Source organism: Alligator sinensis, unplaced genomic scaffold (genome assembly GCF_000455745.1).
Source record: "Alligator sinensis unplaced genomic scaffold, ASM45574v1 scaffold853_1, whole genome shotgun sequence".
In the NCBI taxonomy this organism is placed as follows: Eukaryota; Metazoa; Chordata; order Crocodylia; family Alligatoridae; genus Alligator; species Alligator sinensis.
The window spans coordinates 1,041,524-1,055,434 of NW_005842005.1; the positions used below are offsets into that span (position 1 = coordinate 1,041,524).

At 37.4% G+C, this 13,911-nt stretch overlaps 1 protein-coding gene across 1 annotated transcript; it reads right to left on the minus strand.

The window, feature by feature from the left end:
* Nucleotides 1-811: 811 nt before the first annotated feature.
* LHX8 (LIM homeobox 8) lies at nt 812-13,574 on the minus strand. Its single transcript, XM_006021776.3, has 7 exons — nt 13,530-13,574; nt 11,883-12,004; nt 9,978-10,198; nt 9,555-9,658; nt 3,909-4,004; nt 2,650-2,833; nt 812-1,413 (listed from the first exon to the last, which is right to left on the minus strand). Exons 1-7 carry the CDS (start codon nt 13,572-13,574, stop codon nt 1,337-1,339), a joined length of 849 nt encoding a protein of 282 aa, XP_006021838.1. The 3' UTR covers nt 812-1,336.
* Between the last annotated feature and the right edge of the window lie 337 nt (nt 13,575-13,911).

Sequence of the window (13,911 nt, forward strand, 5' to 3'; positions counted from 1 at the left end):
AGCTGAAAAAGTAAAATATTGATCTCGTAATAAGAAAAATGTTGTTCACCAAATATAGGTGGTGAAGAATCAGAAGTGTCAAGCACTCATACTTGGTTAAACATGTATAGAAATACTTGTCATCCTCATACTTAGCAACAAAAAAAAAATCAATTATTCTAATCAAGAAAAAAATCAACCTCTTTAGAAAGAAGATTGAAAGAAACCCACCAACTGAGAAACAAGATCAAAATTGATTATTTAAATAAAAAGTTCCTACTTGCCGACTTCCGTTATTAAATTCAATAATGGAAGTTGGGGAGGCAGCACAATTATCAGTCTTCCCTAGTTTACTCGCTATTCCATCCCCGAGCTGTGCATGTGCACACAAACATACAGGGTTGCACTGTGCTCCTGCAAGGTAAGTCAATGACATATCTAGACTCCTGGTAGCCCTGAGCAAACTTTTAGTATCTGTCCCCTCTTCACAAAAGATAATAATAATAATAATAATAATAATAATAATAATAATAAATTGGACAACAGGGAGAAAAAGTACCATTTTCATTCCCCCTTACTGTCCGGGCCCCGGGCAGATGCTTTGTTCGCCCACACCTTTGTCCGGGTCTGAGGTAGGTATACAATATAGCTTCCTCTTATGGTATATATTTGAAATATTTAAGAATACTTTTGTAAATAAATGTATTTTGAAAGTTAATGGATAGTATCATCTTGTTCCAGGAGAACCAGATTGATGCATATTTTAGATGTGCTTAATATTGTTAACTATGTGAACAGAGCTCAGCCATAAAACACGAGAATGTGTTTGCTTAGCATGCTACAGCAGAAAGTTTATTCGGTTCCATTTTGAAAATATTTGCAACTGAAATTTATTTTAGCCAACTCAGACATAAGCTTTAAAGTATAGGCTGTATATAACTCAAATACAGGTAGTACTTTTTTTATAACAATAACTTACAGGTACAAACAAATGATAAGCTACAATTTCACAAAGAGTTGTAAACATTTTGCACAATTGTCAGTCCTTTCTGTTAGGCAAAGTGCTCTTTTTGATGACAAATAAATTAACAAACACATAACTAGAGTGGACTACTTCCAGACAATACAAAAAAGGTGTTTTCAATAAGTCTTGTAAACAACATAATAGTTATTTATGCAGAATCCATAAAAGTGTCTTGCAGGCCAACTATACTTACATATCTGGGCATGGTCTTGAAAACGCTTTGGATGTTAAATTAAAAAATTAACATTAATATCTTTTCAATGATATTTTAATACACAATAAATGACTCTTGAGATTACATCCTCAATAGCTTATATCCCTGAAAGAAAGGAATTAGGTGTGACTTATTGGCAGTTGTGTCATTGAATGGGGTAGCAAGGGCTGGAGTCCAAGAGCTGTAGGTGAATGAGCTACAAAAATAGAAAGATTTACTGGTCAACCTTGTTGGAAGCAAAAAATATTTGCAAACAAAAACAAACCAAAAAAAATTCATACCACCCCATACACCACTGTAGTATTTGGACCAGACCAGCAAATTGCAATATTTTCACTAGTACAGTTAAATAAGGAGTTTAGCCACTCTGAAGCACAGTGTTACAGTCATTTCTAACCCTTCATTCTGGAGCACAATAAATTAGTGCCAGCTCCATCTATACCCCATTCAGGCACATTATAATGCAGTTTTGGAAGAAAGTTAACTGGGACCCTGTCTGCAACTACAGCTACAATTGTATCAAGGAACCCAATTACAACAGTCATAGGCGATGCATGGGGGGCACGTGCCCCCTCTGAGATTGGCCCTTGCCAGCTGGGGAGTGGGGGGCAACTGCCAGTGTCCCCCCTGAGATTGTGGGGGTGCCAATAGAAGTGCTGCCAGCAATCTGCCGCTGGGGGACTGCCTTCCCTCCCGGTCAGTGATCAGCTGCTGGTGCCCCCCCCACTATCAGGAGGCACCAGTGCCCAGGACAACAGTTATTCTCTAACCTAGTTACAAACATGGTTCAGACCTGTAATGTGGGCTTCAATGTGGTTGCAAAACACAGCTAATTTCCAGTCTGTATTATGAACCAGAACTAAATTTTGGATATCTGGTTATGAAACAACTATGCAGTAAGTCAGCTCTCCAGCATGACTGTGGGAAGAACCCTGGTCTGCAGGAAATTGCTAGATCTTTTATCAATTTCTACTAATCCCTTCAATGCTTGGTATACAAGTCTCAACAGAACAGTATATCTAAAAAACTCTGACTTTGGGAGATTAAAAAAAAAAAAAAATTGCAAACTGTTTTCTTTTAAAGTTACCTTAAAAGTTAGTAAGAATTACATTTCTACAATGAACTGCAAAAAGTGAAGTGTTAAATATACAATTTCTTATCTCTAGCATCCATAGTATGGAGAAAGTACATTCATCTTAACCAAATTTGTAGCTATGCTTTACAGCAAAGATACTAAGACACTCACCTCTTAAATGAAGTGTAGATAGCAGCTAAAGTACTAAGAAGTTTCATACAATGAATACTGGGAATAAGAAATTGAATAAATGTATTTACTATTCATCAACTGGTAACTATTCTTGCTGCAGCTCATAAAGCCTCCTTCATCTTATTCTCAGACTTACAAAGAATTACAGTAAGTTATTGTACCTACCATCCATATAACTATGTAGAGCAGTTAACATAGTCCCATCTTGGGGTACATATGCAGAGTATGCCATTTCTTCTAACATTGGTGGAGACAGCCTAGATGGTTGAACTGCTGTGACAGGAGCAGTAGATGAGTGATTAGGACTAACATGTTTCTTATGACGTGCTCTACAGTTTTGAAACCACACCTGCAAAGGGGGAAAAAAGTTGCATCATGTTGATTCACTGCATTTATTTTGATATGCCAATATGATAAAACCCTTGGTTTTAATTTAAGTTTAAGTTTAGTGTCAGAGTATATAGGTTCTTAAATGGAACAGTCAAAAATAGGTCAAAGCACACATGCTATGGTGAGCTAGATAGTTGAGGCATACCAAATTCTGTCACTAGTGGTGCACAAGGGACTGAAGTGGTAAGTGTCACATCCTGTCACCTTTGATTTTGTGGCCTGAATGACTCTGGTATCCATTTACAGCTGGGTTGACTGGGGACAGCTTTCAGTGAAAAGTCCAGAGTGAGACTCTCCCCCTCTCAACTCTGGATCTGTAGCAAGATACCTCAAATGCTCTACTGCTGTGCCCCAAAATTGTTGAAAGGAAGGTCAAAATATCCTCTGATTCCAGTTTTATTTCTTGTAATCTGTAACAGACTGGCCTCCATCCTTTGAAATGTGGTCCCATTAGCCAGGGGCTTCAATTTACAGACATATTCTGTCAAACTTTTAGGCTATGGATAAGATAAGAGAAAGTCAGGGTAGGATAATAGTAATCATATTGAATGCGAAGGGCTTCCAGCCAAAATTTTGATTCTGTGTTTGAGCTAGAGTTTTGGATGGATTTGTGGATTAAGGTATCTCTAGATAAGTTAACAAATAGCCACAAAACGTTAATATTTTTACAGCGTGAATTTGGTGCACAATTTTGGAAAGTAGATAAATGTGATTAAACCTTGCTTTAAAAAAAAGAAGCAATTTCCTGATTTTCTTTTTTAAATAAGTTTTGATGCATAGGACATACAGTAAAGATATATTTTTAAAAGACAACAGTTTTAGGTGCTTATGTTGTATCCTCCCTCCCTGGTCTAACAAATATGAATGTTCTAATTCTATCCCTGACTCAGGAAGTTTGACCTGGAGTTACACTTAAACCACTGTATAGATCTTTTTCCAAAAGAAGAATTTACATCCAGTAAGAAAATTAAGTTATGGCAAGTTCTTATGGAAGTCGCAGACCTAGAATTAAGTAAGCAATTTAGTACAGTCACCTGTATCACACGCCTGCTCAAGCCTGTTCTTTCTGCCAGTTTTTGTAGGGTCTGTGCATCTGGATTGTTGTCCTGAGCAAACTGTGCTTGCATAACCTGAAAAGATAAGATTTTTAATTGATGTGCTCATAAAGCTTCTTGGTCAATTTCAGAGGATAATGCTTATATCAATTAGTTGTTCAAACATGCTGTCCCAGTACATCATTAAAAAGGGGGGAAAAATTATCTTCTGATATTGTCTCTTACTCTGATAAAAAGTGGCCACATTCAGAAACTTAGCTTTATTCTGTTTTGTACTAGTCAGTGAGGGAAAAGAAATTCAGTTATGATTTCACTAGAGGGGGATTATGGAAGAGAATTCATTGCAGACTAATCCAAATATGGTTGATTAAGAAAATGTCTATAGCTCCAGACCACTTAATACACAATGGGGGCAAGGAATGAACTTTCAGTTTGACAGGTTCAAAGAGACCAGTCAATCAATCTCAGTCTGTATTCTAAAGAGGATCCCCACTTAATCCTTTTCCAGCTGCCCTGAAATATGCATGTAATTTTGAGGCCCTGAGTTTGCCACATTTACCTTTAATCCATCTCTGAATGACATGCAGGCTATAAACTGTTCCTGCCACTGCTTAAGATTAACATGATGTTAAGGACTCCATAGTGCAACACTTTTTATGGAAACTTATTTATCATAAAATAATGGCCATTTTGTAGATGCAGATATCAATTTAATCTGTATTATAATCAAATTCAGACCAATCCCTTCAGCATCTTGAACTAAAAAACTTGAATTTTTACTTTCTTCCCTATGCTGCTGTGTTAGTCTGCAAACTAGTTTGCTGCTGTGTATGAGTTATTTGCCAGCAACTGAAACAGTCCATTTCTGGGGTAGAATGCTGCTACTTCTTAACGATATGCAGCCACACTATCTGGGGTCCCATCAGATGAAAGGCATTATTACAGCCTGAAAGAATATTTCTTATTTAAGGCCTGTAATAGTTTTAATTTTGTGGCTTTTTGCTGCAAATTCTGTGCCAATAATTTTAGATTCTCTTATTTCTGTGTTTTGGGGAACCAAGTGAAGCAATCTATCCTTCAATCATTTGCAGGTTTGCAAATTTTGTTTTAATGTGAACCAAACTGGAGCATCTCACAGAGCACTAACTACCCCAGTCATGCACAATATACCTTTCCCTCTTGTATTTATAATCCCTGTACATTGAAAAGCTTGGACATTCTTTTGTTTAAGTAGTGACTTTTGGACTCCTATCTTGATATTCATTCTGTCCTCCCCTTTCCATGGGTTCCACTTCACCTAGCTGAAAATAAACAGAACCTCTACCCTACTGCAATCTCACTCCCTATGCAAACATTTGTAAATGTGTTAGAGGGCATGGTACTGCCAGAAAACCCACTTCTGTTTCTAAGATGTAAAATGGTACAACTCTAAGTTGGAAGCAGTCCAAACTAGGGGTGTTTCTCTTCTTCCAGCTGTGCAGTTCTCAGGGGAGGGGAAAAAGTCTGTTGGTTTTGTTTCTACAAGATGCTCATACAGAACTTTGGGGGTTTTTTTTCTTTTGAGATTCAGGACATTCTTTAAAGAGAACCACCTCTTTTACTGCATTGTATAACCCATGAATACTGCCTGACCTTCTCTGGTCCAGAGCTTTGGATGCAACTGGCTGTCCACTCCATTTGCTCCTCCTTAGGAGCTATAATTTCTTCAAAATTTAGTTTTACCATAACTTTTCAGGAGTTGTTGTCACTCCCACACTTTTTCTTCAGCTGTTTCATAGGCTAATGCAATAAGTTTCATTTCCTTTACAAAGTTGATTTAGCCCATTTACTATATTTGATGTTTTACATCAGCAACTGCTTTCTCTTAACTGGAAGCCCATTCTGTTGCTATAATTTTCATATGGGAAAAATTAGTCTCTTACTTGTTAATCGAGTTTCTCCAAGTCCCAATATGCCAGCCCATATAGTGGGTATAAGTCCTCCTACCAGCAGATGGAAACATGAAAAAAAATAAAGCTCTTGTGGAGTCAAAGTTTGTACAGTGCTTTGAATATAGAGCACTATGAGGTGTGCATTAGCTGCTTTTACATAAAAGTAACTTGGTAGCTGGATGAACCTATTCAGATTTCCTGAGCATTAAATTTGTATTCAGCTTATGCCAAATGTCCATAAAAAATTAAAGGAGGACCTGATTTCCATATTACCAAAACAAGACATGACAGGGTGGGATGCTTAGGCTGAGACTGCCACCTCAGTTCTCATTGATTTCCTGCCCTTTGAGAATTTGAAAGCCTCTTTGAATTCCAAAGCAGATATGTATTTGTGGATACAACTAAAGAACAGATGTCTTGGTTACCAAATAGAAAAATCTTAGCCTTCCATAAATCATTCGCTAAAGAAGTTTCCCCATGTCAGTTTGCAAGTAATATAAAGGTATGTAACATGTGCAGGTAGTAGTTTCTCATATTTCTGGGAGAGAGGCATTACTCCTGTTCCCAGAGAGGTACTTAAATTATTCTGAACAAGCAGATGGAACTACCCAAACTTGTCTCTGTACGCTGCTTTAATGTGGTTTCAAATCAAAGATCACAATGAAGCATGATGATAGCAGCTGTGAATGCCCCAAAGACAGATATGAGCTGGAGTTAAATTTAGAAAGGATAGATTCTGCCCACATTATTTTGAGGGTGCAAACAAGCTTCATGAATCAAGAGGAAAGGCTAGAGACAGGCAACTATAATGTAGACCAAATTGAGTCCCAGATCACAAGGTTCCATGCGGAAAGGAAGATGATTTAAGAAAGTTGCATTAACTCCCGAGTCCAAGAACCCCTAGATAAATATGCAGTCTGTAGGGCAATACCATATTTAAGCTGTAGTTCCCTAGAAGCTTCTGCCCACCCAGGTGAAAGGCAAAGAGATACAAGATTGAATCTATAGCAAAAATTATTCAGTTCTAAATCTAACAGGCTCTGGAAAAGTTTGTTGTTTTTTTGTTTTTTTCAGTCATCCTGTAAAACTAAGATACCATTAATTAATTAAAGTTGGATAGGATAGGAGTTAAGTTTTCTTCTGTGGTAAATCAACAGAAAGTCTAATTGGTACATGCCAATTCCCTTGGTTCAATCTGGTTTAGCAGCTGCTTTGGATTGGAGTCTCTCCACAACTTGGGCTAAAAAACACACACAACAGACAACTGGTTTGATGCAATGCTAATTAGACTGGGATACCAGTCGCATCTAAACAGGTCTGTCCCAGCTGTTTACACAGGAGGTTTAAATGGCAATTAAGTCAAATTAGCTGTCATTGTTCCAAGACAAGGGTTAATTCAAATAATTCACAGGTATTTAATAGGAGACAATGGGCTTGTCAGTCTATAAGGTCTGGGGTTTGCTGCAATACAAGAGGCTCAAGGAGATGAAACTATTGTCCATTTTTAGCATAGACAGCAGAGAAGGTAGGACTCTCGGGCCCCAGTCTCATTAGTCTTCATCCCAACTTCCTCTTTGATGTCTCCTCCAGATTATTGCTAAAATACTCTGCATCTATGCCTTCTCCATCAGTGGCTAAAGTGGCAATGGAGATTCTGACCTCCGATTGAGAACACTCTCCAACAGCCAGCCATGTGATACATTATGAATTAAGTGCCCAGTTTCTTTCATTACTCTGTCCATCTTTATTACTGCCCAAGAGGTCGGTCACCTAGTGAATGTTTCGTTTTATTGTTAAGGAATAAGAACATGCCAACCAAACAGAGTTCAAGGTGAGGCAACAGAGAAACCAAAAGTTAGTCGCATGTGAATGAAAGCTTATCTATAACACTGCCAAGCTATATAAATTGAGGGCATCCTGCCCTAAGCCCAAGGGGAATACATTAGACTGTAACAGTTGAGTACTAGCTAGGAACTGAACTGGACATTCAGTTTTAGAATTAGATCCTGCAAAAAGATGGTCTTGTTGACCCAAGTATCACACACTAATTAACAAGAATGCTACCCTCTCACTAGGGCATGTGCTCATTATTCTACCTGTATCATCAAGGTCTGGGAGAATAAAATCTCTCTTTCCTAAGAGACCACCAGAACTACCATTTTGTCTTGGGGAAAGTACAAGGCCTTAAATATCCAGTCTTGATCAAGAATGAAAGACTGAAGAAAACAGTTACACTATGTAAATGGGGACATGTAGAAAGAATAAAATGTAGAAATAATTAAGTTAGGCCCCCCTCTGCCTAGCCTATAAGACTTGGAGTCTTTAAATGCATGGTCTGAAGCTATGTTTGGTGGTGAAGCTGAAACTGGTCATACATTTCAGTCTCTGAAAGATAAACCAAGATTCTCTGTAAAGTTCTAAAATAATTTATGATAGAAAATGGTTTATTTTCAGGAAAGACAGTGATGCTTGGGTGATTTGATATCAGAAGAGAGACCTGGTCCAAAGCTAGAAATCCAGAACAAGACAATCCTGATATGGAAGGAAGCCATGAGTAACAGAGCAGGTTCAGCCAGCCAACTCCCTTTAGAACAGACCTGACCTCACAAGAGTTTCAATTCAACATCCCAAAACATGCATAATGCCTCACATGAGTTCTTGCTTGCAGGAAGAAACATATCCAGTGACTGAGCTGGTGAAGAGGGACATGAGAAAAAATACTTTAGCACTATGCCTTGAAACAAAATGCAAACAGTGGTAGTGAGCCTCTTGGTGCTGACACTTTAAATGCTATGAAAATGAATTTATATCTACCCCACTCAACCCAACCCTGCAGGAGGTACTTCCTAAAAACAGGAAGCTTGAATATTCAAGCTAATATTCTGAAAATTAAAGTCAATGCTACACTCAGTTACAGTGGCTAACATAAATTTCAATGGATAGAAACAAGATTTGAACAGTTCAGAAAAAAAGTCAGGTCATTCAGGACAGGAGGTGAGGGGCAAGGAATATTCACTTGATAGCTTTCCTTATTGCCATTTATATAACGTATAGAACAGTCATTTTGGTTGCACATAAGCATACCAAGAATACTTTTGCCTTTCCTTCTCCAAGGACATAATCAACCTTTAGCAGAAAATTGTACAATTATACTCCTTCTGCACCCTCCTGGATAAAATAAGGAAGGGTCATTTGATTGGAGTCAACCTGGGGGTTCCTGTTTATGCTGATGTGAACATAATACTTCCCAATTCTGAAGACACACAACCTTGATTGTCATTAAAGGGCTGATTGTGGAGTTCTAATGAAATCTAAAACTCCAACCAACTAGTGTCCTAAGGAGCCACATGTAATAGATTTCCATAGCATCTCTCTTCATATTACATAGTTCTGAAAGTTCTTCATCTTTACATGTAATTACAGTAGTGACGTAAATGTCTGATGAAATTTATTTAATCAAGCAGCCAAAATAGATCAACATTTCGGTTTCCATTTTGCAGCATATACCAGCTGCCCCCAGGGAAATAAAAAGCTTGAAGACTAACTAACTACTCCATATTAAATTGCTAAAGCTAACAAAATATTGCAGGAACATGCTGTCTTGATAATTTATCCAATTTACGGCATACACAACAATGTTTATATGCATCTAGTTTTAACAGTTGGTTTCAAATGGTTACAGTGCTGCCTCTACCTGGAGTTGATCTGCTGTGAAGCTGGTCCGAGCTCTTTTTGCTGGTTTTGGATGATTAACATCTTGTTCTGTTAATAATGCTCCTTCCACATTAATCCCATTCCCTGACAAGTTTTAAAAGAGTCTGTTAATAATTCAAGCTAATATTAGTTAGCAAGTCACACTATTCTGAAATAGGTTTCCTAAATTTGTTAGTCTTTGATATTATTTACCTATCTATCTGAATAAGATTTGCTTTGTTTTCTTCAGAAGTATAGAAAGCAAGTTGAATGTACAAGAATACAAGCAAATGCATCAAATCATGTGAGCAACATTTAGTTCGCATACATACAGCTCTAGCCTTAAAGCTAGAGAATTGCTCTCAAGGAAGCCGAAATAAAGCAACAATGGCAAATGATATTTAATACCAAAAGAGAATATTACCATTTTCAACTTCTCTTTTTAGGTTGTCCAACATACAGTCGTAGTGTATTCTACAAAGGACTTTCTCTTCAACCAAAGCAAACTCCTCCCCAGTGGAAAGCTGTCTTTTGCAGGAGAAGCAGGCAAAGCATGCCAAGTGATACACATTTCCTTTAGCCCTTCGGACCCAGTCAGTAGAATGGATGTGTCTACCGCAGCGTGAACAACGGGTTCCATACCGTCTACAACAGGGGTAAACAAAAGGATAAATCACAGAAGCAAGTCATTTTAGACTAAACTGTCACTCTGGGAAAATTAGTGGCAAGCTGATGAAGAAAAGTAGTTAGAATTTAAAGTGTACTGATCATATTCATAGTCAGAGGACTGTCACATTTACATTTACAGAAACAGTTAAGAATTTGCACCTGGTGGTTTTAAGAACAGACCACTGCTCATTTAAAGAGTTTAAATTTTGCCTTCTGTCTTCAGGAAGGTATTAGTCATCCAATTACTAAAGTGAATTCACAGATATCCAGTCCCCAACCCTCACTTTCTAAAGCTCTTTTTCTAATGGATTGTCAGCTGTCTCCTTGTGCTATTGACCCCGTGTTCTATGACCCTGCAATTATTCAAACATTATTTCATGTTGACAAAGTAGCTTGGTAGCCCAAACTCTTGTATTTAACTATACGATTTCTTTAACAACTAACCAAAGATTAAAGCAGAGAATTTCCAGAGGGAGAGAAACTAGACTTCAGGAAATAAACCAGGAGAAAGAAAAACAAAAACATGTAGTTGCTGTACTTTCTTCTTATCTTTAAGAGAAATTTAAATACCCAGGTACGTTTGCAATGCTGGGAACATGTTTCCCTGTGAGAATGTGACTATAGTTTCAAGAACAACACAATGACTAGGATACTTCCATGACATACAAGCATACATTCTGGAAAATCTTGAACATAAATTTAGGATTTTGAATTCAGCTTAAGGTACCTGAGTAAACAGCTCATTCTTACAAGAGGTTGAATACCTATCAGTCCCTTCACTTAAAAACATGAACCCACCAAGAGCAAAACTTAGCTTAATCTAATTTCTTTTGGTATTAGTACTCTGATAATTGATCGTGGGCAGTTTAGCTACCCGTGTTGAATCTCCCCTACCACTTTAGGGTTTGGGGCGAAATCCTGACAGTGCTCTCTCACACTGGCAAGATTCCCACCAATTTTGGATGGGGGGGGCATAACTTCACCTTTTATTTGTCAGTTTCAGAAGCCCCGCGGCTCTTTTTGATGCCAGTAATGGTTAACAGATTCTCTCTCGCATAAGATCCTATTCCAATTGTGTGCTGACTGTTACAAAAGTAACAGTATGTACACAGATACATAATTATTGGAATGTTCTGTTTACAGGTTTTGTGGAGACTTAAGAAGCAGATCAGGTTTTGTAATACTTTGAGGTGATACCTTAAGTCTTGTGTTATAAGCAGTCACATTCAGTCTGGCTTGGAATGGAATTCTGCAGCTCTACTTTATAGACTTGAACTAGAACTATTTAAAGGAGACTATTCCCATGTGATGACTCTAAGGTCTGTTGTTATAACGGTCTTGCATTGCATTGCTGAGGCCAGCCGAGGGTTTAATTCCCTCTTGGGTCTCATAACTGAGAGATCCATTCAGTAATATTCTGCAATCATGATGCATTGTGCAAATATCCCTCCCCCCAACCAAATCAAAAGTTGTGTAATTATATTTAAATGAATTATCTGGTGTTTCCACAATTTCTTTTCAAGAAAATTATGGTTCAGTTATTTGGGAGTTGCTGAAAATAAGTCTAGAAGGTGAAGGACCAGCTAGTGCAACTTTTACTTACAGCCTAATAGAAAGTGTCACATTGGCTAGCCATTTTTTAAACTTGTGAGCGATATACCTGAAATAATCAAGTTTGCAGAAGATGTCTTTATCTTTGATATAGCAGCTGGTATGCCTTCCTAAAGAAGTTCTGCAAACACTGCACGAGAGACAGCGTACATGCCAGCACAGATCATTTACCTGGAATAAAAAAAATATATATATATAAATATGGTAGTACATACCTAGAACTATTTTTGAGTTCCAAAACCCAAGTTTTCCCATACACACAATACAGACTGCATATACCATATAATGGTTACAAAAAGAAACAAACCAAACCCCTACATTTCTTTAATGCAACACACATCCTCATGTTTTATAGAACATCATGCAGAATTAAACACGTCAAGTTAAGTGATTGTACCAAAGACTTCTATTATTTGCAATTAAGATATGGTAATGGAAAACAGAACCCTCTTCAGTCTTTTTTGTCTAATTCTGCTCTCTCACCAGTAGAGTAGCAGAGAAAAAGCTGCTTTCAGATAACCTTGCATAATCACTTAACTTTTTCTGTTACCCTGTCTGCAAAAACCAGCACCACCACACCCATAGTACATACCTACCAAAAATTGGGAAACTTAACTGATTTGCAAGTTGTTTTGAGATTTAAGTGCTATAAGGGCAAAGATCTCTTTGGCAAATAAAACAAGCCATGCATTACACCCTAACTGTATCAAATGAGTCTTCAACTCTTATAAAACACTGTTTTTCAAAGTCGTTTGTGATTTAAAGCCCCCCCGCAACATTTCATTCCGCTTCAGTAGTTTCCGATACAAGATCCACACGTTTACCTTTGTGCAGGAAAGTAGCAGTATCCTGTCAATTTTGAAAGACTGTCTGTAGTATTTTCACAACAAGCTGCATACCTTGTTACTATGTTCAATTACTATTATTTGATAAAAGGCAGTGCATATTTCCCATCCTTTGCTTGCAAATGCAGAGTGCCTTAGATGAGTTTGTGTGTTCAAGAGTCAACATTTGAATATTAACAACTCCAACTAAAAACAAAGCTTAATCCCATGTTTTAGCAAAAGAAACAAAAATGCCAACTAAATAACAAGCTAGTTTTGATTTTTTTTTTGTTTGGAATCAAGTTCTAATCTCCCGTATGCCAAACAATAAGATGATTAATGCCTGCCCACTTATGCAATGAAATAGCAGAATTTTGAGAAGCAAGTAATGTACCCTTTAAGGGAAAAGAAAAAAAAAGGGGGGGGGGGGAAAAAAAATGTAAAATGCTGCCAGAACAGCCACATATTTGTTAGTTGCATCAGAGATTAATTATGTATCCATACAAAGGCTGGTTTCAAGGAAAAATACTGCAGCCTAATATATAAAGTCAACAGTTGTATACAGTCTGGTATTCTTAAATATACTGTTATTATAGTAGCTGCTTTTGATGCTTTTTTAAATGACAGTCTGAACCTACAGGTTTACTAGTACATCCCAATTTAATACTAATCCACATCTCAGAAAAGCTTCCATGGTAGGAAACTATCCTGTTAATAGTTGTCAGCAACTGAACCTCTCAAGCAACAGTGAAAGTGAGCAAACCATTAGAGAGAGGGTTCAACCAAGATGATTTTGTCCCAAGTCTCAAAAGCAGTCTGCTCTAACATTTGCTAATTACTTTCCACCTTTGCTAATGCTGTTTTTGCTTTACCAGTGTTAGCAACATTGAGAACAAGCCACCATTGCTAAACCCCATATCGCATGAAATTCCTCAGAACAAATGTAATCAATGTTATGCTTAAAACACTGGCAACAGTCCCTACATAGATCACTGTTGAGATTTTATTATTCTTAACCTACTATTATGAAAAAGTTTACCATTCTATTTATAGTCCTCTATATGGTGTTGTCCTACTTAATCATTTAGTAAACACTGGAAATGATGCCAGCAATCACTGTAGGTAGGGAGGAGATAAATTTGAGTAGATTATAACTCATTAAAACCATCTAGCCTTTACTGCAAAAAGCATTATCCTTATTTTTCAGCTATAGGAAACCAAGGGCTAGGAGCATTAAATGACTTGCCCAGCATG